Below are 24,267 nucleotides of genomic sequence, written 5' to 3'. Positions count from 1 at the left end.
TGTACAGACATACTGAAGTAGCCCATAGGTGCTTAAACTGTTAAGTTTGTAAATTGGCACTAAGAGCAGATGGACACTTCACCTTTAATAGAGCACGAATGTGAAAAGAATTATACTGCAGTGTAGCCTTGTAGCATTTTACATTGTGATATGTACTTCTAATAAGCGTATTCTAGTAGGTGTGTTTATGACCATCTCTAGTTATAGTGATGCCATATTAAAACCATGTACTATAGCCCGTGTTCAAACTAGAGGACAATCCATGCCCACCCAAATAAAGGCCATTATTTAAAAGGGGACCCCTTGTCTAACAGATTTGGTCAGTTCAGATGTGATCCATTTGTGGGGGTTCAGAAGATTAGCACCATGTTGCAGTATTGGTCTATTCTAGCTTTTTGGTCAACAACTGGTTGCTATTCATCCTCAGGCCTCACTGTCATAAGACAGAATGCTTTACAGATGTATTTGTGGCTTATAAAAATAGTAATAAATGACACATAACTGCCAGGGGATAGAGGCAGAGGTGTAGAGGGCTCAGTGGAGCCAAGTTCTGATCCAAATGATCCAAATTATGGAAAAACTCCTTATCTGCAAAACCTCAGGTCCCGATTCTTTTGGATAATCGGTCCCATGCCTGTATTAAAATACGTAATTGTTTTGAAAACATGCCGTGACTTGTCTTAACATGTGCAGTCCAATACAAAAGGATTTCCTAGACTAAAAGGCCCACCAAACAGAATATTTTAGAAGTTAAACAACATAGGTGACACACTTTTACGCACCCACAGAAAATAGGGAATTAGAATTAACCTGAACTGGTTAATGAAAAGGTTTGCATAGGCATTTAAAATGTAGCCACAAGGACTCTAGCAAGCAGCAGGTCATGGCTAATTTCTTGTAGCACAGAACCCCACGTGGTATTTGTGATACTCTTGCCTACAGTATGATGTCAGTAACTGTACAATGAAGACAATTCCGTTTTTCCTCACTGCAGCATGATCATGTGGTTGGCAAACAGTGGCATCATCCTATTTCAGTTTCTAATTTCAACATAACACCAGACCAAGACTTTTTAGAGCCCTGTGATTGAACCTTTTTCGGTGTAGCCAAAGATATGGGATACCAGGAGATCCAAGGTTTTGCTGGCACTTGACTGTTCTGCTGGAAAATCTGAGTAAGTACTGTACATTATAAATCTTTAACCCTTTGTACTAGATCAGAAAGTAGAACATAGTGAAGAGCAGGAAGCTGGTGTTATGTGAGCACTTTTTACAGTTTTTTATGAGAAAGTTTTATTTTTGTAGACCACAAAACTGGAGGCTGTAAGATGTTTGTATATTTTTATTTATAAAGTGCTACTTATGTACGCAGCGCTGTATAGTAGAATACATTAATACAAACAGGGGGTTATTAAGATAATAATAGATAAATACACAGTATAACAGTAAATACAAATAAATACAAGATACAGTTGCAATAAGTTAAGAGTCAAAGACACAAGAGGATGGAGGTCCCTGCCCCGTAGATGGGAGGGTAACTTTACAGAGACAAATAGGCAAATATAAGTGCTGTAGGTCACAGTGGGTGTCATTACAAAATAAGTGCCAGATCAGGTGCTGGGTGAGTGCTCCAAAAGGTAGTCTTTAAGTTTAGTTTTAAAAAGACTGAGGGAGGATTCTCTCCAGAGGAAATCAGGGAGGGCATTCCAAATGTAAGGGGCAGCAAGGCAGAAAGGTTTAAGGCGGGAGACATCAGTAGTAGTGGGGGGCGCAACCAAGCGGTTGCTCTGCGAGGAACGAAGGAGTCGGCCAGGAACGGAGACAAAGAGAGGAGATGTAATGAGGAACAGAGGAATGGAGGGCTTTGCAGGTTAACAGAAGGAGTTTGTAAGATATTCTTTGTTTAATAGGAAGCCACGGTAAGGACTTTAGCAGGGAAAGGGCCTGAACTCTTCTGGATGAGTGGAGGAGAATTCTGGCAGCAGTATTTAATATAGACTGTAGGGGGGAAAGGTGGGAGTTAGGGAGGCCGGTTAGTAGCAGGTTACAGTAGTCAAGTCGGGATAGGATGCGAGCATGCATGTGCAGCCTAGCTGTTGCAGTAAAAGAAAGGGATGGATTTTGGCAATATTGCGTAAGAAAAAGTGACAGGTTTTGACAGCGGTGTTAATATGGTCAGAGAAGGAGAGACAGGAGTCAAAGACCACCCCCAAACAATGCGCCAAATCAACAGGGTTGATGAGGGTGCCATCAATAGAGATAGTAAAGGGGGGGGAGGTAGGACCAGGCTTAGGCGGAAAGATCATTAGTTCAGTTTTTGTTAGGTTTAGGTGAGGTGGCGTTGGTTCATCGAATTGGAGATAGCTAGGAGGCAGTTAGAGATTTGAGTCTCAGTTTCAACTGTTAATGAAGGGGTCAACAAATAAGTTTGGATATCATCAGCATACAGATGATATTTAAAGACAAATTAATGGATAAGATCTCCCAAGGACAGCGTGTAGAGCGAGAACAACAGCGGCCCAAGTACAGAGCCTTGGTGTACCCCCACATTAAGAGGAACTGGAGATGAGGTTTTGTTAGCATAGGAGACAGTGAATGAACGGCTAGAGAGGTAAGAAGAGATGCAGGATGCAGCCTGACTACGAATACCAGTAGAATGCAGAATTTGCATCAGGAGGAAGTGGTTGACCATATCAAAAGCAGCCGATAGATCGAGGAGGATTAGTATAGAAAAGTGACCTTTGGCTTTGGCAACCTGAAGATCATTTGTAGCTCTGCACAAGGCCATCTCAGTAGAGTGTGCAGGCCGAAAACCAGATTGCAGTGGGTCTAATAAATTATGGGCATTAAGATATTGGAGGCAAGCGGTACAAGCGAGACAGGACGGTAGTTAGATGTATGTATGTATCGAGGCTCTACACCACTGACCTTGGCACAGACTGTCTACTTTCAGCATTACTCAATTCACTAATTTATACTCTTCTGCATATCACACAAATTGTTTATATTTATTTAACTTTAATCTACAGTTTAAACCACCTATATACCACAATTTTAAATATTTTACCTACTAATGTAGAGATCATAAATGTTATTAAAAACATATTCTGTTAAGAAAACAGCAGAATACTTTGCATTCCTTTGATTTCAGTGGCACTTCTAGTGAATCTAGTTGGCCGACTTAGTGCATTTTTGTGATTTCGAGAGGTGAAAGTAAAGTACCTCCTTCAAATGAAATATATTTGATTTTCAAATTACAAACACTGGCATTAAATTTGTTTTCATTTGACATTTGAAAATCATTTCTAGATACAGCATCCCATGTGGCCAGACTGTCCTTAAAACTAACAATAAACCAATAATGTGCTTTGTCTATCAATGAAAAACAGGCCAGGGTGGTATAATTATTAAGGTCAATAAAACACCAGAATGGTGGAGAGGCAAACAATATTAATATAAATTTGAAAACAAAAATGTTATGTATCCACCTAAACAAGGCTTGTTTTTTCTGTTAGACCTTTTACACGTGGACATTCCTCCCCACTTCAGTGGATCTTTCATGTGTTCCAGTTCAGGGAAATGCAAGAATAAATACAGGTCTATATTGAAGCCTTCCACTTGTGTTTGGTGCTTGCCTGTGCCACAGTCTTTTAGGAAATATGTTGCATAAGAAAATGACAAAAAAAAATCCCCCAGCCAGCTGCTGGACACAAATTTTACTATGTTTATATTGTTAAGCCTTGTTGTTTCTTACTATTGAAGCTGGTGCTTGGCATATTTGTTGTGGTTCCCAGTATTGCCCAGTAGGTGGAACCTTAGCTTCATAAGAAATATCCCAAACGCAGAAGCCAAGAGGTTAGTGGAGAGATTTACAAGGGAGAAGAGATATGGGTGGAATTTACAAAAGAAGCACAGGTAAATAAAGCAAATTCACAGTATGCCAAGCACCAGCCTCACCTTAGTTTCTGTGTATTTTCGAACAAATGTTGCAAGCATATGTCAAGCCAAGCGAGTCCGACGGGATTGCCACCCACAAGCACCTCACACTAGGCTGGAGGCTTAACCTGAGAGTGAGACAGGAAGCGCAGCAGTGGAGAGAGGCTGGAAGGCCAAATAGCGAAGTACCGAAGGAGTAAGCGAAGGCGAAGTCAAAACAGGTCCGGGTAAAGGCAGGCAGCAGGGTTCAGAAGCGGAGAGTCAGGCAGAGGGTCAAAATCACAAAGTTTCAATCAGAAGTTATTGCTAGGCACACAAAAAGCGATAACCGAGCAAAGTGTACTATTTCAAATGGGTTTTTAAATCTCCCGCCGACGTAGTGAGCGTCATGACGTCATCGCGCATGCGCGCGTCAAGTACAAGCGTTGCGCATGCGCGCGCTGGAACGCAAATGGCGCATGCGTTCCACTCGCCGAGCGCTATGCGCTGGAGGGACTCGGCGGCAGCGGAGCGGCCGGTGAGTACCCTTACAGCATATCACAATTGTTACATTATAATTTAAAACAAATTCATAAATGAGGGAATGGCACTGCCCGCAGGGGCTTTATGCACTTTCACCATTCCCAATATCACATTCTTCTAAAAAGCACCTTAGTATTTTTAAAATGCCTTTATTTTCTTGGCAGTAAGATCATAACAGTGTTTCAGGTAAATCCACACTCTTTGTAAAACTCAGTTAATTAAAGGAAAACTATACCCACAAACAATGTAGGTCTCTATAAAAATATATTGCATAAACAAGATCATATGTAAAACCCTGCTTCATCTAAACAAAACATTTTTATAAAAATGTACTTTTTTAGTAGTATGTGCTATTGGGTTCTCCTAAATAGAAAATTGCCATTTTAACAATTAAGGGCCTCCTGGGATCATAGGATTCACAGTGCACACAAGCAAGCCAAGGCACACATACATGCTAGGCCACATCAGCCAAATAATGGACAGAGTTCTGCACACAGCCTTTCACTAAATGGTGGATCAAGGGAAAGGATGTAATTCTTTAATAGGCCACTCAATATGATGGTTAAGTATTCATTCGGGGGGGTTTAATTTTCTTTAACCCCACACAGGTAGTTATTGTGTATTTATTCATTCATTCATGAAGTACTCATCCAGCATCCAGTATTACATGATTATTGCACATTTAAATCTGAACTTAGATTTAAAGTCAAAGGTCACTTATCTGGCAGTTCCCCATACCCATAAAGCGGTAATTGTCCATAAAAACCAACAATAAGCAAAGTTAAAAAATAGCTTTTATTATTAACAACTTACTTATATATGTAGACTCAAATAGTGAAAAAACATTTAATTGAAATCCCTTTAAGGGTGTAGTATACCCTCACCCCTTTAAGGCAATGGCCATAGTTGTAAAAAAAAATGTTACACAGGAATATGTACTATTTTGTGCAATATGTAAGCGAAAGAGAAAGGATAGATAACAAATATGTACATTTTGGAAGAAACATAGTTTTGAACAAATGCATCCTTTATGATATCCAGTTGTGGTCCATTAGAGTATCACTGTAGAGGTATGGGAGCTGTTATCTGGAATGCTTAGAAACTGGGGTTCCTCGAAGCAGGGATTTTTCCTTAATTTGGATCACCGTAGCTTAGGCCTAACAAAAAACCATGTGGAAACTGTGTTGCGTCCTGAAGTGTCTGTGGTAAAAGAGTTGTTAAAGGTTGTTGTTTTGCACGCAGACTTTTACTGTCAGTATACAGCAGGCAACACAGCTTTCTGTGTAGTTTTAAAGGTCTACTTGCAGGCCTGTTGCCCAGTTCTTTTGAGACCTCACATGTCACAAATTTGGAGAGGTCCAACTGGACTCCTTTGTCCCCACAAATGGCAAATTCAACTGCTACTACTAGATTCTATATAAAGGGCCAGTTATGAAATATGAGTTGAAAAGATTTTCTTGTGTATCTCGAAATTGAAAGACTTGATTTGAACGGTTATAAATTGTCTGCGGAAGCAATATAAAAAGTTATGTAACATTACATTTGTTAAGCGGCACTGTGGCTTGCAGCGCTGGGGCCTGAATTCAGTCCCACTGTGGTTACTATCTGCAAGAAGTATGTTCTCCCTGTACGTGGGTTTTCTCAAGGTACTCTAGTTTTCTACCACACTCCAAAAACATACAGACAGGTCCATTGGATATATGTAACCATAGTGTGTGTGAATGTGATTGGGACCTAGATTGTAAGCTCCATTGGGGCAGTAATTGATGTGACTAATGTATAATCTCAGTGAAGGGATAACAATTTCATTATATTTAGTAATTCATATTTACTGAATTATTTTTAATATTGGCAGTATTAATTAAGCAATTATGGCTAGAATTATGACATAAAGGTGACCCATGCCATAATTCTAGCCATAGTGTATATATATATAGACACACACTATTTATGTATAATTAGGCAAGTCACTGGTTAACACAGCTGAAGTTTCACAAGACAGATGAATGCTTAAAACCAACATACAATTGAACACCTTATTGAAGGTCTGAGGTGCGGTATGCAGGCAACATCACTCAACTTTATTAAACCGAAGCAATGTGAAGGCCTTTACACCGTCGACACCTGTTTTTGCTGGTGGAAAGGCATTTCGAAGCGGTTAGTCACCAGTGATAGCAGAGATCTATCACGGGCATCAAACACACTCCATGGGACATCAACTAAATCAACTATTTCAAGTTATGCTTGGTCTAGGAATATAAATGGACATACATTTTTTAAAACTGCCCAATCAATTTTCTGACTGATGCTGGATGAGAAATTGCTAGATGTATGATCACTTGGTGCCCACTAGCCTTACGATAATTTGACATTTTTGTCTGATCACACTGAAATTGGTCGTTGGGGAGAGAAAAATCTTAACGAGTATGGTCACCTTTAGTCTTGATAAAGGGCCCAGTGAGGCCTGAAATGTGTCCCCATATACAGTACCCCCCATAGACAGTACCCCCCACAGAAAGTGCCCCAAATTGCCCCCATAGACAGTACCCCTCCATACACAGTACCCCCATACCCAGTGCCCCCATAGAAAGTACCCCCCATACTCAACACCCCCATAGTAAGCGCCCCCAATATCGAGACAGTACACCCATACACAGTACCCCCCATACAAGCTCCTCCTTCTTCTTCAGCGGCTCCTCTCTGTATGCAGCTACTTATACGGCGGCGACAGGCCTTTTTATAAGGTTGCGCCCTTATAAAAGGGCCTGTCACCACCGCGCAAGGAGCTGCATACGGAGAGGAACCGCTGAAGAAGAAGTGTTTTCCCTATATCAATTCAATGCACCTATTATTAGAAGGAATTTTCTGGTATCTTGTTGCTGTGACATTGCGTCTTTGCCCTTACTACTTAATTTAATTCTACTCATCAACAAGCTGGATCTTTAAATGATATAACACATCAGTGTAATGCTTGATATGCTAATTATATTTGCACTTAACCCCAACAGTGAAAGACTCCTCGCTCTTTTAGTAAGCTGTAAATAAAACAAGGCATTCATACCTGAGTATCTGACTGGGCCAATTTGAATGGGAATTGACTTTCAGCAATCAACATCTTTAGAGACTATTAGGATATTATTGTGCTAGTTAAGTGGAAATATGAACAATAGAAACTTTAAATTTTTTTCTGATTACAGGGCAACTCCACCCAAACCTCTTTTTTGCATGATAGAAGAAATATAATTCTAAGCAACTTTCCACTGAGAAAACTTAACACCAAGGAAATGCCAACAAGTAAGCCCAATTATCTTTAAAAATATAGATCCCAATATGGCCCAAATATTTTAATGCAAAGACAGTTTAATGATTTTAAGTATGCACTCTACTAAGCAAGGTAAAGGATATTGTTTTGATTATTTTTCTACTAGTAATTATAGCAATATACTAATATTTACTATCAATAGATTTACTGCTCCTCTTTTACTAACATACTAACAGTGTTAACTGTTATTAAAATACATTAAGCAAAGGTAAACAGAAAACCACATATGCTATGGGTCTGGTTATAAAATAGGTTTAAGTAGGCCATACAAGTGTAGATTTTTAAAAGATCTTATCCGTATTATACAACCAAGCTTATTTTGAAAAGATTGTTTAAAAGATTGGCCATCAACAAAAATGAATATTTCAAGCAATTTTGTCTAGTTGAAGCTAGGAAGATATCTGCTTGGTCCTGCAAACAGTTGGACAATGGACAAATTTCATTGTTAGCAATGAAAACTTTCAAGCCTGCTCCATCGATTTTCTGACTGATGTCAGATGAAAGATCGCTAGATGTACAATTATTTTCTGCACACTAACCTCACAAAAATTTGACGGTTGTGTCAGATCACACTGAAATTTGTGGTTAAGGAAAGAAAAATTGTTACTTGTATTGCCAGTTTTACACGGTAATGAAATTATCTTATTTACTTATAAAGGGTTGTTGACTTACAAATAAACAACTGGAAAACCCCAAAACACACAAACAGGACTATCAGTCTTTGAGATAGATTAGTGCAGGTATCGGATCAATTATCTGGAATACTAATACTAATACAGTTTGCACTTATCCGAAGGCTGACAATCCACCCTGTGTGCCCTTGCCCTTAAAACCTGAGTTTTTCTGAATAAAAATTTGTATCACCATATCTTAAAGGAACAGTAACACCAAAAAATGAAAGTGTATAAAAGTAATTACAATATAATGTACTGTTGCCCTGCACTGCTACAACTGGTGTGTTTTCCTCAGAAAGACTACTATAGTTTATATAAGTAAGCTGCTGTGTAGCCACGGGGGCAGCCATTCAAAGGAGAAAAGGCACAGATTACTTAGCAGATAACAGATAAACCCCCATTATATGGGGCTTATCTACTAGTTATCTGCTATGTAACCTGTGCCTTTTCTCCTTTTTTCCAGCTTGAATGGCTGCCCCCATGGCTGCACATCAGCTTATTTATATAGTAGCTTTTCTGTAGCAAAAACACCAGTTTTTTTTGCAGAACAACGGCACATTATATTTTAATTACTTTAAAACACTTTAATTTTTCGATGTTACTGTTCCTTTAAGTCTCCCAAAAATATTTAAACCCAGTAGGATTGTTTTGCAACCAATATGGATTTATGCAGCTTTGTTAACATTGAAAGGGATTCTGTAATGATTTTTACAGAATCTTTTTATTTCTAAATTACGCTATTTGCATAGCAAATAATTCACTCTGCCATTTAAAATTTTATTCATGAACCAACAAATGTATTTTTTTAGTTGTAATATTGGTATGTAGGCAGCCATCTCAGTGCATTGAGTATGAGCTTTCAGAAGGAGCCAGTGCTACAAATTATAACTGCTTTCAGGTAACCCATTGTTTCTCCTACTTCCATGTAACTGGATGAGTAGCTAACAGAACTTTGATTTCTCACTATTGAGTGCTGTTCTGATATCTATTGGGAGCTCCTATATTGCGTCCTTCCTCCCATTGTTCTGCTGAATACTGTAGTAAAAAAGACTCTTATTGCTGTACAGTAGATACAGTAGATATAGTAGATATATAAAAAAAACTGATTGGTTCCTGGTGAAACTGACTGTAGAGCTAGTGATATAAAAATAGTATGTCTAAGAATGTGAAGTTAGTACTAAGAAATCCATCATGTTTGTGCTGATATTGGAGTGTATTTGCTAAGCAAGCTACAGTTTCTGCTAAATAATTGCACAAGTCAACACTTTTGGTGTGAATTAAGAGGAAATAGAAGCTTCAGCCTCCAACACTCTCCTATTGTAAATGATAGTTAGCAAACATTCATTTTAGCTGCTTAGTGTAGTTTCACCCTAGGTTACAAGTTATTTTATATTTGGGAGTCACAGTAGGGGGTGATGGCCAATAAAATAGACTATGTGGACAGGACTTTTTGTGGAAACGTGTTTTGAGAACTTACAATATCTGTTGGAGGTTATAAAATGCAAGTTGCATAAATAATAAAGCAAAAAATAGTTCTTCATTTTTTATTTTTTCCAAGGTTCTTGCATAGAAATTATATTTTAATGCATATATTTTAATATGTACATTTATAAAAAAGAAAATTATCCTCACACGTTAAGTTTACAGATTTACAATGCAAGCATTATATATTAACAATTTGCTTATATACAAATATTACAAAGAGTAATAACGCAGTACATGCAAGTTTTGCATAGAGCCACATGAGCTCAGAAATATTTAAAGGCTAACCACCCAAAATCATTTTTGGTGGAATTCCATTCTAAATTCATTGGCAAATATTGTGTTCAGTTATGTACTGGCTGCTCACTTAGGCTCTAGAACAAAATTGTTGGAGAATGTTTATAGAATTTGGGCAAAAATTACAAACAAGCCAGCGTGGTGCTAGACAGATATATTAAATTCTAATTTTGCTAGATACTAGGTACTGCATTAGTGCTGCACCCACCTGTAATTAACTTCCACGCTTAGCTGCCTAAAATGTAACATTTATGTTTTGGAAAACATTGCAAATGCATCTAGACGCATACATACTGGATTTGGGGTGTACTGCATTTTCACTCATGAGGCCACATGGTGGCTATAATGATACTTTCTGTAGTTGTTAACAGTAATCTATGTATATGGATGTGGATATTCAAATTCATCCCTCTTAGACAGTATATATTAGATACTACATTGTATTTCATTGTTGCAGTTAAATATCAGAGTTTGCTATAGATACTTACTTAAACAATAGGAAAGTTCAATACTATCTCCCAGTCTTTACAAGTTATAGATACAGGCCTTTTTGAACTTTTAATCATGTCTTAGAAATGTAGAAACTAAGTGGCATGTTTGATCTATAAAATGTAACACTTTTACCATTCCTGGACTCAGAAACTTTCAGTTGTAGAACAACTGAAAATACAGTGCTTATCAGTGTTTCACCAAACATGGGGTCTGTTTTCTATAGGTTATCCTAGATGGTACCCTAAACAGCGCCACCATTTGTAGGTGTTTGTCCAAAATGGTTTTAGTGGCACCCGCAGCTGCCAGCGACCATGTCATCATACTGTTTCAAAACAACATTTTCATCATCATCAAAGTAGAGTAGATTGATGGAAAAAAGTTTATCAGGAACACAGCAGGGGCTACTAACACCCTTCGTAAGTTTGAGGGCATTAATGATAGACTGCACCGTAGCATGGTTTGTGGGCCTCATGTTCTGACCCAAAGGAAATGGGCAGGATCCTTTACAGTGATAAGCATTATACCCTCTAGGAGAGATAATCCATCCAGACCAGCCAATTTCTTCAAAGTCTACATAGAGTGGATGTCTCTGGCATGGCAGTTGTCCATCATCTTCTACTGATCTGCTAATCCTTGTTCTGTTTGAAGCTGGCACAAAAGGTCCATTTGGTAAGGGTACCATCTGTCCATCTAAATATAGAAGGATGCAATTAGCCAGGGCAAACATATCAGAAGGCACATGATGTATAAAACTTCATGTATTGCTTTGATTTTACAGTTACAGTAATATTTTAACATTCTTCCAAATCATACCTCTTGTTAAAAAACACATTGTTGGCATTACCCATCTAATATACAATTAAATATTATAATTAGTTTGACTTTCATATACTATGCTTTAAACTTACATTTTAGGAAATTGCAGGTGCAGTACCAAACTAATTAAAGGGAAAATATTTAAATATACCCTCTTTTTAACATTCGGTTATTTCCAGAAAAAAATGTAAATTTTTTACAAAGGACTTCAAGCTTCAGATTCTATCTTCTAAACCTGATGAACTCGTGTAAAAAGGGGGATATATGTTATCTTTAAGAGTTGTGTAAAGTAGAGTAGTCTTACCAGGTTGATTGTTCACTGAGACAATTCCTCTCCTTCCATCATCAGTGAATAAAACCAGCATGGGCTGTTTGCTTTCATGGTGATCTCTGCCAGATGCAAAACGGATGATGTTTGGATCAACTTGTGCGCCTCCCAGATTTCGGACAGTTACAAGGATGCCATGATTAGCACTTTCATCATTCCAAGCTCGGACCTGTTTTAATACAGAAACCCATATGTTAGTGATACTGCCCTATATGGTCTACTAAACTTGTTTTGATGACATTAAAGTGTTACACCTCATAACCTATATAATGTTGCCTCACAGTCCTTAGCCTGTACACTGCAGGCATCTATGACATATGACCTTTATTCATTTGTCAAATTATATGCTGACATATATTATTATTATAATTTACAGGCAGACTGTCCTTCCATATATATGCAAGTGCTACCTCAAAACACAAAAACAAAGACCGATAACTGCAAATCTTCCAACTAGTTACAAATAACATTACATATTAAAAAAGGTGTATGGCAGCTGATCTGCATACTTACAGCTTGGGTTATAGAAAACACTTCCCATCCTGAAGAATGAATAGGCACAAGTTTGGATGATAGCAGTTTTCTCCCTTGTGGCAACTGTATTTTATTTTTATCTAGGACCAGATAGACACTTATCTGTAAAAAATAGAACAAAGACTTAATTATTCCTTGTGTGTGTTAATATGTTATTATCTTATATAACTTAAATGGGCATACCCAACTGGCTTGCCAAAAATTGCAAATAGTAGTAGACACTAATAAAAGAACATTTTTTAGACTTACCTGACAGAAGTGGTGCCTTTTGAAGTAAGCTTGCTCAGAAGGCCTTGGCTTTAGTTTAAAAAGATGGAGTTCTGCTGTTAGAATCTTCTCGTTTCTGGCCACAGTTGAGAGGTTAAACAGGAAATGCATATGGTCACTGTGAACTGAGAAATTATTTTGCGGTTAGATATAATACTGTAGAAAATAAACTGCACAGTTTCAAAGACCTTGTTTCTACATTTTAATTGCATAATAATGGCATTTTGTTTTACAGGCATTATATAATTATACATTTACTGAACTAATCATATAAAAACTGCAAATGATGGTAAAACAAGTTCTACAGACTACCAGAGTTTACTTTTTTTACATAAAGTTTAAGTAAACTTTCCACAGACGTATATGTATAAAAATGTGAAATTCACAATATAGACCCCCAGGTCTATATTGCCTAAAAACTATACAAGTCAATGAAATGACAGATTAAGCTATAGGAAATAATGATAATGTCTTACTTTTGTCAAAAAAACTCCTGACTGTATTCCCTTCTAGAAGGTCTGGGTCCTTGGTTACACCATCTTCATCAGCTACTGTGTTGTAAAGGTCCACCATGTACTGAGGTGGTTGTTTGACATGCTGAAGAGGATGTGGTGGTTCCTCAATACCAAATACTTCCAAAAGTCTTTTAAGAGCTTGAGATCTTACAAGCTCAGGGTCTTCTAATTCAAGGTCAGTAGTGTCCACTATATCAGTAGGTCTGGAGGTGCAGTCTTGTATGATAACAAACAGGAATATAAAACCCAACATCTTCCTTAGGTCCATCTCATCAAGTTGCAGCTCTTGTGGTTTCTTGTGACTGAATGACACACTGACTGCAAAGTCACAGAATTTATATCAAAGCTAGCAGGGAGCTCTGAATCAAGATGGAATTAAGTCAAATATGCAAAACAGCAATCAGTAAATGTAAAGAAACCTAATTGCCGTGCTAACAAGGTGTGAAACAAGACTACCAATGCTCTGGCAGCAATTATCCTACAGTACACAATTTAGGTTGAAATTGGAAGCTCTTGTCCTGTGTACTTTCCTTATTTTGAAAGAAAATGGGCAGTATTGTATAGAAAGAGCAAGCAAAGATTTAAACACCTGGAGAGGATTGGTTTGTTTATCATTTTTTCTGGACTTAATGTGAAATTATTCTATTGTACCAGGCTGAATGAGGACAGTTTGCTCTCCCTGGGAGACTAACTTCCTTCTAATGAATTTATTAATGGGGCAAACAAGAGAACATTTACTTCCATGAATTAAACACTCTTAAGCAAATACAGGGGGAAAATAACTAAGGTGCCTTGAGATTTTAACTACACAGATTGCCTGTAGTATATCAATAGCTGCCCAATGTGATTTCAAAGTACATGCTGAAATCTGTTACTTTTTGATTGGAATCAATAATGAAAGAGATACAGAAAGAAAGGCTTTCCAAATCTAAAATAACACAGTCAAGCTTAACAAAGCTCATGATTTGTTGGCTTAATGGGACATTTTACCATTAAAAGATGCAGTCATTTACTAATTTGACTATAACCTTACTTGGTGTTCTATAAAAGTAAACTTGCAACTTAAAAAATTAAATTTTATTTCTTTGCAAGATAGGCCTGAAAGATTTTATGATATGTTAGATATATAAGTTTTAAAGAACATTTGAATAAAAACACAGAGCTGATAAAACTGTTTTCCTTAACAGATTCAATCTGTTTAACAATGCATTGAGTTTTATATTATTGCAAATGACGGATTAATGTCCTAATGTGTATTGGGTACAGGGGCACTTATTGACTGAAGAGATGAACTGATCACTGATGGGTTGAAATAGATAAAGAGGTTCACAAGGGAACAGGATTCTGACCTCTCAGCCAAGTTTTCCATTATCTTGCGCTTCTCTGCTAATCTGCATATGTAATGAGTATGTGTATTTCCCTCTTTCATTTCTGTGTATGCACCCAAGTAATCTACAGGGGTGCTTGTTTAATTATTTAGAACAGTGTTACTAATATTTTATTTAGCCACACAATGTAGTCTTTGGGCAAGATATACTGTTAGTATATATATATATATATATATATATATATATACTAATATATATACAGAGAGAGAGGAGCGATAGACTATTCTGCATGGATTCTTACTAAATGTTGAGTAAGTTATAGTTCATCATTATCGGAGGCAAAACAATCCTATTGGGTTTATTTAATGTTTAAATGATTTTTCAGTAAACTTAAGCATGGAGATACCCGAGGTCCTGAGCATTCTGGATAACAGGTCCCATACCTGTGTGTGTATATATATATATATATATATATATATACAACTGTAAATTCCGATTTGAAGGTCTTAATAGGCCTAATAGATATCCTGATAGATATCCTATATGTATGTAATGAATCAATTAATATTGTTTATCTTCTCTGGGCACTTCTGTCATATGCAATAAGATTATTATTTGGTATGAGTTTTCAGTTGTTGCCTTTTATATGTAATTGGTATGTTCAGTGTATACACCTAATTATTGTACAGTGGAATCTGTGGAACGTGTTCTTTATAATTACGTGATAATAACAGAAATAGATTTAGTCTTTGATTTGTATGTCAATAAAGAAGATTTCAGATAGGTTGTTAGGTGCAGATTTTAAGGGTGAAGACACGCAGCGCTTAGTAGCTGCAACTTTTTAAAAAGTCACAGTGACGAATCCTTGCAGTGCAAATGGCACATTATTAGTCACAGCGACTTGAATAGAAACCTATGGCGGTAAGTCACCGCAAACAATTTTTTAAATAGACGCAGTGATTAATCGCCTCATGTGTCTTCGACCTTAGTGGATGAAGTATGTAAAAGCAAATATATTTTCATCCTTTTTAATAATGTAGCTATAAAATAAGGCTGGAATAGAGGAAAAAAATATACTCCAGTACCCAAAAAACATAAGTGTACTTTTCACCACTAACCAATGCACGTGGTTTCCTGCAAGTTACACTGTTATAAGGACACATATTGAAATTGTTGCCATCCTGTCATACCAAATCTGCAATTATAACCCTGTTACACCCAAAGCAAAGAGTGGAATAAAGGTTTACTTTCACATTCTTAGGGCTGTGACAGACGGGACATTAGTTGCCGCGCAACAAATCTCCCTTGTCGCGGGCAACTAATCTCTCCAAAATGCCATCCCACGGGTGAGAATGTAAATCGCCGAAATCATTGAAGTTGCCTTAAGAGGAAACTTCTGCGATTTTGGGCACCATGTATGCCATCCCACATTACATTCTCACCGGTGGGATGCCATTTTAGGGAGATTAGCACTCGTGCGGCGACTAATCTCCCCGTCTGTCACAGCCCTTAATGGTGGTCTGCCTGTCAGTGCCAAATGTACATTAAGTAGCGCATGTCCCATATAATCACTATAGGAAGCAAAGAAGCACTAGAGGCAGCAACAGGTAGATTACTACCAAGGTTTTCTATTGCACATTTATTTGCAGTACTGACACAAGAGGGAGCTGTTGTGCTGAAGCAAGACAATTAAGTGATAAAGGGCTAATTAATGAAATGGGAGCGAGATGCAAAAATGGAAAAATCACCATTTTATTATTGTTATTATTTATGACTCCAAAATATGGCACTGAGCATTTTAAAGTAATAAAAGCCTGACAGACTGACAGAGCCAGGCACTTGCAGGCAATTTCAGAGTAAATGGAACATATAATCCCCTCCAATGAAGCTACAAAATGATCTGGTGCCAAAGCATTCTATTGGTAACTGCAAAAATGACTGGGAATGCATAGGTATTTTGGTGGCAGAATAAAACACAATGGCGGTCATTTATAAACATTGGGCATATTTGCACCTGGGCAGTTACCCATGGCAACCAGTCAGTAGTCTGCTTTCATTGTTATACCTGCTGCTGAGTGTAAAAATGTAATTACTGATTGGTTGCTATAGATTACTGCCCAGGTGCAAATTTGCCCAAAGTTTATAAATGAGCCCCAAAGTGTGCTATTACCCCAAGCAGTTCACTGTGTGTTCTTACCCTTATCGCAAAGCTTCTAGTTATCTTTGTAAGGGCGAAGACACATGGGTCGATTAGACTTTTAAGTTGGTTGAAGCGTCAAATTGTGGCGACTTTCACACAATAGGGTACTGTATAGGTCGATGCAGCTAAATGTGTGCTGGGTTTTCTGACCAGATTAGTCACCACAACTTTTTAAAAAGTTACAGCAACTAATTGCCACATGTGTCATCTCCTTCACAGAGCATTCTGATCACTGAGGTCACAACTGAGACTTTATTTGAAACCAACTGTTTACGTGACTGCAGGATTTTGAGCCATTTTAAGAGCATTAATTATAAGAACATTTAGCAAAGCTTAGGCAATGAAATAACTGTATCAGTTCTGAGATATGCAACTAGGTAAACCCATTCACACAGGGGGAATGCAGAAATGAAATGCACTGGCTGAAAAATGGTAACCACTGTGTCAGTCTACACAATTTTATGAAAGCTTATGAAAGAAAATGAAATACTTGTAGTTAAAAAAAGTTTTCGACAATAGCATCCAGCGAATGTGCTTTGGATATTTGTTTTTCCATATTTTTTAATCATTCAACACATACATGGTTGTATCGACATAATTATATTTAGGTTTCACTATATATGAAGCAGGGCACAGTAAACAATATTCATGATATGAATATTGGCTAAAGGTTCTCGACAATGATCAATACTAGGGGAATTATCCCTTATATTAAGAGTAATGTGCTTCTTGTCTTTTATGTAAATCTGTTACTGACTGTGAGCTGATTATAGGAAACTTTAAGCCAAAACAGCGGAATACTCCATAACTTAGAAGGGGGGGACCAAAAAGACTGGTGGGCTTGGTTACTCTTAGTGGGTGTTAGGCCAACAGCTCAGAGAACACAGCACCTAAGCAGAAAGGAAAGGCACAAAGACAATAAAATGTTTGAGATATCCATGGTAGTGCCTCCCAGACAAATTATACATAAACATAAGGCATACATAAAAATGGGGTAAAGACCCTGGACATGGAATAACCTTGTCATTTGCACAAGGATTGATGTTTCTTGTAAAAATCATTTTCATTTACTCCCTAAACTGTCAGTTTAATGCCTTATAAACAACGCTGTAGAACATGTTCAGATATACTTGTTTTTAGCTATCGTAAAACTGGCCATACATGGTAAGATCCACTTGTTTGACAAGGTCGCCAAACAAATAGATCTTTCACCTACTTGCCCACCCTGAGGTTTACAATATCATATTGATCCAAGTGATTGGACCACATGAAACATGACAGGATACAGGATGTTGGGGCAAGGACCACATCAACGTGCTGATGCGCTCCTTGCCACAGTGGTAATTTTTTAACCTTCCCTATTGACATCTGGCAAGCCCATCCGAAGGCCCCATACACAGGAGCGTTGGGAGCTTTTATCGGCCCGTGTATGGCTAACTTAAGGGTAAGGCCTCACATGTCAGCCATGTCCTAAAGGAGAAGGGTAGCCATCATGGGGGAGCGCAAAATTGTTATGCATTCCTCAGTGGTACCAAGCTGGTGTTGCTTTTTAAGAACACCGTTTTACCGCTACTGCTATATAAACACCATTTCACCATGTTCAGTTTTTGTGGCTGATATATGCAGTGCACATGCACTGCAGAGTGAAAACCAAACTTTAGCTTGCTATACACAATAATACTTTACTGCAAATGCACAGCTGCCAAGAGCAGTAGAGAGGATAAACAGAAAAGGAGGAAGATGATAGCAGGTTGCTCCTCATTAGTACCCCTTATTAAAACTTTACTTTTCCTTTAAGTAAACATATGTGAGAACATACTTAAACCATTTTTCCAATAGATTTTAATTTGGAGATCTTAAATTTGAATTTTTTTGGCTAATTTTTTTTTTTTTTTGCCAACAGGCAAATAAACTAATAAATGTGTAGAAAAGTAAATTGGTTACTTTGCAGAGAACTTTCAGAATGCTGGTTAAAGGAGAAGCCAAATTTTTTGTTAAAGTTCGGCTTTTCAATCTACTGTGCATGCGCAAGCAAAGAAGTAAGAGGAAACGCTCGCAGGTACCCCTGGCTTGTGCGGTTTTCTCATAGCAGGGGCACCAGCCCGGGGTAAAAGGAAAGCGATTAAAGTCACTTGGGGTGTCTAACATTTTGGCACCCCTAAGTGACTTTTCTTCTCCTTTAAAATCACTATTGCTCATGCACAAAACTATAATACAAGCACCTCTGTAGCCATACTTTAAAGCAGGGGTGGGCAAACTAAGGCCCGCGGGCCACGTCCGGCCCGTTGGCCTTCTTAATCTGGCCCGCTGACTCTGCAAGTCTCATCGCGCGAGACTTGGCATCTGGGGACTGATAAGCAGAAACGGTGTAACGCTTTCCCGGCCTGGCCCGTTTTTAAATCAATGTGGCCCTTGAGCCAAAAAGTTTGCCCTCCCCTGCTTTAAGGCTGATGCCACACGTGGCGTTTTTACGCTGCATATTTTCTCGGCCTAAAAACGCCGCACAAGCCACACATGGCGTTTTTCAGCCTAGTACTGGTGACGTAAGCAAATCCTGTTGCCATGGTGCTAATAGTGCGAAATAGCAAAAAACGCTGTGTATTTCCGCTAGGTCTGGCAGCTGCCTTTGCTTTGCAAGTACTGGCGTATTTCGGCCTACACTTGAAAAATCCGTGCTAAGGCGTTTTCTAGCGTATTTCCGCATTGTGTGGTTTGCTTTGCGTCTTTTCAAGCTATTTCTATGGATGATGATATCAGGCGTTTTTCAGCCGCCGAGAGAATTAGAAAATACGCAGCGTAAAAACGCCACATGTGGCATCAGCCTAAAGGAATACTGTCATGGGAAAACATGTTTCTTCAAAACGCCTCAGTTAATAGAGCTTCGCAAACAGAATCCTGCATGGAATTCTTCATTTCCCAGGGTGCTACAGCCATGTGACCTGTGCTCTGATAAACTTCAGTCAAACTTTACTTCAATTGTGCCTTGAATGGGATTGAACCCAGTAAAGGATAACAAAGTTGCAAAGTAACAATGATAACTACTATACTAACAACATTATATTAGGAGCAGTAAAATAACTATTACATACAAAGATTTTAACCTCTGATTCACATTCATAATCATAATCAGACAATTGTATCTGTCTCTGTCCCCACTACATAGACCATAAAATAATCATTATTTTGCGAAAGTGTACAGTCCTATTTGCTGCAAAAATCTGCTTTAATAGGGAGGGAGTGGAGGGGAGGGATGTAATCATTTACAGTATCTAGTAGAATTAGTAGATACTAATTACTAATTAGATACTAATACTAACTAGATACTAATTATTAATTACTAGATGTAAGTATCTAAATACTTTTCTCGCCAGTTTAATTTTTTCACCTCCTGACACTTTTTTTTCCTGTGGGAAACACTGATTTACAAGGTCACATACAGTGGCTTGCAAAAGTATTCGGCCCCCTTGAACTTTTCCACATTTTGTCACATTACAGCCACAAACATGAATCAATTTTATTGGAATTCCACGTGAAAGACCAATACAAAGTGGTGTACACGTGAGAAGTGGAACGAAAATCATACATGATTCCAAACATTTTTTACAAATAAATAACTGCAAAGTGGGGTGTGCTTAATTATTCAGCCCCCTGAGTCAATACTTTGTAGAACCACCTTTTGCTGCAATTACAGCTGCCAGTCTTTTAGGGTATGTCTCTACCAGCTTTGCACATCTAGAGACTGAAATCCTTGCCCATTCTTCTTTGCAAAACAGCTCCAGCTCAGTCAGATTAGATGGACAGCGTTTGTGAACAGTAGTTTTCAGATCTTGCCACAGATTCTCGATTGGATTTAGATCTGGACTTTGACTGGGCCATTCTAACACATGGATATGTTTTGTTTTAAACCATTCCATTGTTGCCCTGGCTTTATGTTTAGGGTCGTTGTCCTGCTGGAAGGTGAACCTCCGCCCCAGTCTCAAGTCTTTTGCAGACTCCAAGAGGTTTTCTTCCAAGATTGCCCTGTATTTGGCTCCATCCATCTTCCCATCAACTCTGACCAGCTTCCCTGTCCCTGCTGAAGAGAAGCACCCCCAGAGCATGATGCTGCCACCACCATATTTGACAGTGGGGATGGTGTGTTCAGAGTGATGGGCAGTGTTAGTTTTCCGCCACACATAGGGGCACATTTACTAACCCACGAACGGGCCGAATGCGTCCGATTGCGTTTTTTTCGTAATGATCGGTAATTTTGCGATTTTTTCGGCGTCTTTACGATTTTTGCGTAAAAACGCGAGTTTTTCGGCGTCTTTACGATTTTTGCGTAAAAACGCGAGTTTTTCAGCGTCTTTACGATTTTTGTGTAAAAACGCGAGTTTTTCGTAGCCATTACGAATGTTGCGCAAAGTCACGATTTTTTCGTAGCGTTAAAACTTGCGCGAAACGTCGCGCCTTTTAAGTTTTAACGCTACGAAAAAGGCGCGACTTTGCGCGCAAGTGTTAACGCTACGAAAAAATTGCGACTTTGCGCAACTTTCGTAATGGCTACGAAAAACTTGCGTTTTTACGCAAAAATCGTAAAGACGCCGAAAAACTCGCGTTTTTACGCAAAAAACGTAAAGACGCCGAAAAACTCGCGTTTTTACGCAAAAATCGTAAAGACGCTGAAAAAATCGCAAAAAATACGAAAAAGTCGCAAAATGTTAGTTTCCAATCGGAATTTTTCCAATTCGGATTCGAAATCGTGTCTTAGTAAATCAGCCCCATAGAGTTTTGCATTTTGGCCAAAAAGTTCCATTTTGGTCTCATCTGACCAGAGCACCTTCTTCCACATGTTTGCTGTGTCCCCCACATGGCTTGTGGCAAACTGCAAACGGGACTTCTTACGGTTTTCTGTTAACAATGGCTTTCTTCTTGCCACTCTTCCATAAAGGCCAACTTTGTGCAGTGCATGACTAATAGTTGTCCTATGGACAGATTCCCCCACCTGAGCTGTAGATCTCTGCAGCTCCCCCAGAGTCACCATGGGCCTCTTGGCTGCATTTCTGATCGGCGCTCTCCTTGTTCGGCCTGTGAGTTTAGGTGGACGGCCTTGTCTTGGTAGGTTTACAGTTGTGCCATACTCCTTCCATTTCTGAATGATCGCTTGAACAGTGCTCCGTGGGATGTTCAAGGCTTTGGAAATCTTTTTGTAGCCTAAGCCTGCTTTAAATTTCTCAATAACTTTATTCCTGACCTGTCTGGTGTGTTCTTTGGACTTCATGGTGTTGTTGCTCCCAGTATTCTCTTATACAACCTCTGAGGCCGTCACAGAGCAGCTGTATTTGTACTGACATTAGATTACACACAGGTGCACTCTATTTAGTCATTAGCACTCATCAGGCAATGTCTATGGGCAACTGACTGCACTCAGACCAAAGGGGGCACACCCAACTTTGCAGTTATTTATTTGTAAAAAATGTTTGGAATCATGTATGATTTTCGTTCCACTTCTCACATGTACACCACTTTGTATTGGTCTTTCACGTGGAATTCCAATAAAATTGATTCATGTTTGTGACTGTAATGTGACAAAATGTGGAAAAGTTCAAGGGGGCCGAATATTTTGCAAGCCACTGTATATGTGCTGCCTATAAAGGATATATAAGCAAACACTATTTTGCTAATCATAACTTTGAAACCAATGTATTTACAAATGCATGGCTCCAGCTTTCCTGATTATATATTAAAAATGCTAATATTACAACATGAACATTTTTAATGAATACAGAAAACCATGATAATTATGTGTATAATGTAATTACTAAATGGTAACTAAATTACCATAACATTGGTTTTCTATTTTATTTTGTAGATATTTTTATTCAATTAACTTAGTAACATATCAAGATCAGTTGAAAAACAACACATGTCTATCAAGTTTGACCTTTTATGTCTATATGAAACCTGCTTAACTGCTAGCTGATTCAGAGGAAATTAAATTCCCCCATTATCATTACTTGCCCCAAACTAGCAGCATTTTCTGTTTGCAATAGGGATAGCTATATCTTTGAAGTATGAATCTACTAGGATCTAGGAAAGATGATGCTGATTGATTACAGCTTAATGACATTAACATGCATTTGTTGGAATCCTTTATATATTTGAATAATTGGATCAGGTTTTGTAATTTATTTTAATCCGTTTAGCAATCAGGGGATTAACCCTATAACAATCAAAACAAGCAGTAACTTCATTAAATTTTATTAGTGTACCCCTGAAGCTTTTTTGTTAGTCAAAGGCTGATGCAACTTGCACTGTGTCATACTGTTTCCTCTGTTCTCTTGTTGCAAATTAGGTGACTATACATTGGCCAATATTGGCTGCCTATTCAGCTCCCATCTTACTAGCCCATTTATGGGGCTAAAATTATAGCCCCCCATCCTTAACTGACATGATATTGAGACTTAGCATGACACTGATTAGGATGGTTGGAATGTCCGGTTAAGTGGGAACTTCTGCATTCCAATGTATAAAATGATTCTTGCCACACTCCTCCTTCCTCAGTTCTCCCGTGATGCTCTTTGTTTCCTGGATGTTTGACTTAAGGCTGATGCCGCACATGGCTGATTCTTGGCCTGTGGAGAAATGGAGGCCAAGAATCAGCCTCTAAGCTGGCATCAGCCTTCTTTTTTGCCTGCACTTGGAACCAATGAATGGGCTTGGGTGCAGGAACACGGGACAGATATCAGGGAAGAAACACTAGAGTTTGCATTTCAGAGCCAAAATCCGGCACATGTGCCTGCACCCGGGCCAATTCACTGGTTCTGGGTGCAGGCAAAAAAGAAGGTTGATGCCAGTGAAGGGGCTGATTCTTGATCTGCTTAACATCACCATATAGTACAACCATAAAAGCAAAGGAACAGCACTCACATATATCATTTAGGGCCATGACACACGGGGAGATTAGTTGTGCCACGACAAATCTCCATTGTCGTGGGCGACTAATCTCCCCACAATGCCATCCCACCGGCTAGAATGTAAATCGCCGGTGGGATGGCATACGCAGTGCTGCGATTTGACGAAGTCGCGAAGTTTCCTCTCAAGGCAATGCTGTCTATATAGGATATATAAGCAAACATTATTTTGCGAATCATAACTTTGAAACCAATATATTTACAAATGCATGGCTCCAGCTTTCCTGATTTTATATTAAAAATGCTAATATTACAACATGAAAATTTTTAAAGGAACAGTAACATCAAAAAATTAAAGTGTTTTAAAGTAATTTAAATATAACGTGCTGTTGCTCTGCAAAAAACTGGTGTTTTTGCTACAGAAAAGCTACTATATAAATAAGCTGCTGTATAGCCATGGGGGCAGCCATTCAGGGCTCTGGTACACGGGGAGATTAGTCGCCCGCGGCAAAACTCCCTGCTCGCGGGCGACTAATCTCCCCGAGTTGCCTTCCCCCTGCCATCCCACCGGCGAACATGTAAGTCGCCGGCGGGATGGCAGACGCGGCGGGACGATTTTGGGAAATCGCCGAAAAAGCCTCGCGAAAGACTACTATAGTTTA

General features: G+C 38.6%; 1 protein-coding gene and 1 long non-coding RNA gene across 2 annotated transcripts; one reads left to right on the top strand and one right to left on the bottom strand.

The window, feature by feature from the left end:
- The first annotated feature begins 188 nt into the window (after positions 1-188).
- Positions 189-11,976, top strand: LOC116412039. Its single transcript, XR_004223491.1, has 3 exons — positions 189-1,174; positions 7,655-7,751; positions 11,890-11,976. It is a non-coding gene; the product is annotated as an uncharacterized LOC116412039 (long non-coding RNA).
- admp (anti-dorsalizing morphogenic protein) lies at positions 9,984-13,472 on the bottom strand. Its single transcript, NM_001045692.1, has 5 exons — positions 13,146-13,472; positions 12,652-12,794; positions 12,382-12,504; positions 11,845-12,037; positions 9,984-11,414 (listed from the first exon to the last, which is right to left on the bottom strand). Exons 1-5 carry the CDS (start codon positions 13,450-13,452, stop codon positions 11,008-11,010), a joined length of 1,173 nt encoding a protein of 390 aa, NP_001039157.1. The 5' UTR covers positions 13,453-13,472; the 3' UTR covers positions 9,984-11,007.
- Between the last annotated feature and the right edge of the window lie 10,795 nt (positions 13,473-24,267).

This window comes from Xenopus tropicalis, chromosome 1, assembly GCF_000004195.4.
Source record: "Xenopus tropicalis strain Nigerian chromosome 1, UCB_Xtro_10.0, whole genome shotgun sequence".
Classification (NCBI taxonomy): domain Eukaryota; kingdom Metazoa; phylum Chordata; class Amphibia; order Anura; family Pipidae; genus Xenopus; species Xenopus tropicalis.
Note: the sequence above shows the minus strand (reverse complement) of the source record. Positions and strands in the feature narration are given on the sequence as shown.

Excerpts from the sequence above, each read along its gene's own strand:
- admp (NM_001045692.1), bottom strand. The coding sequence starts at position 13,452 with ATGGACCTAAGGAAGATGTTGGGTTTTATATTCCTGTTTGTTATCATA. Across the intron at positions 12,505-12,651 it reads AAAGGCACCACTTCTGTCAG|ATAAGTGTCTATCTGGTCCT; the intron begins GTAAGTCTAAAA and ends TATTTTTTACAG. Across the intron at positions 12,038-12,381 it reads TGTTTTCTATAACCCAAGCT|GTCCGAGCTTGGAATGATGA; the intron begins GTAAGTATGCAG and ends GTATTAAAACAG.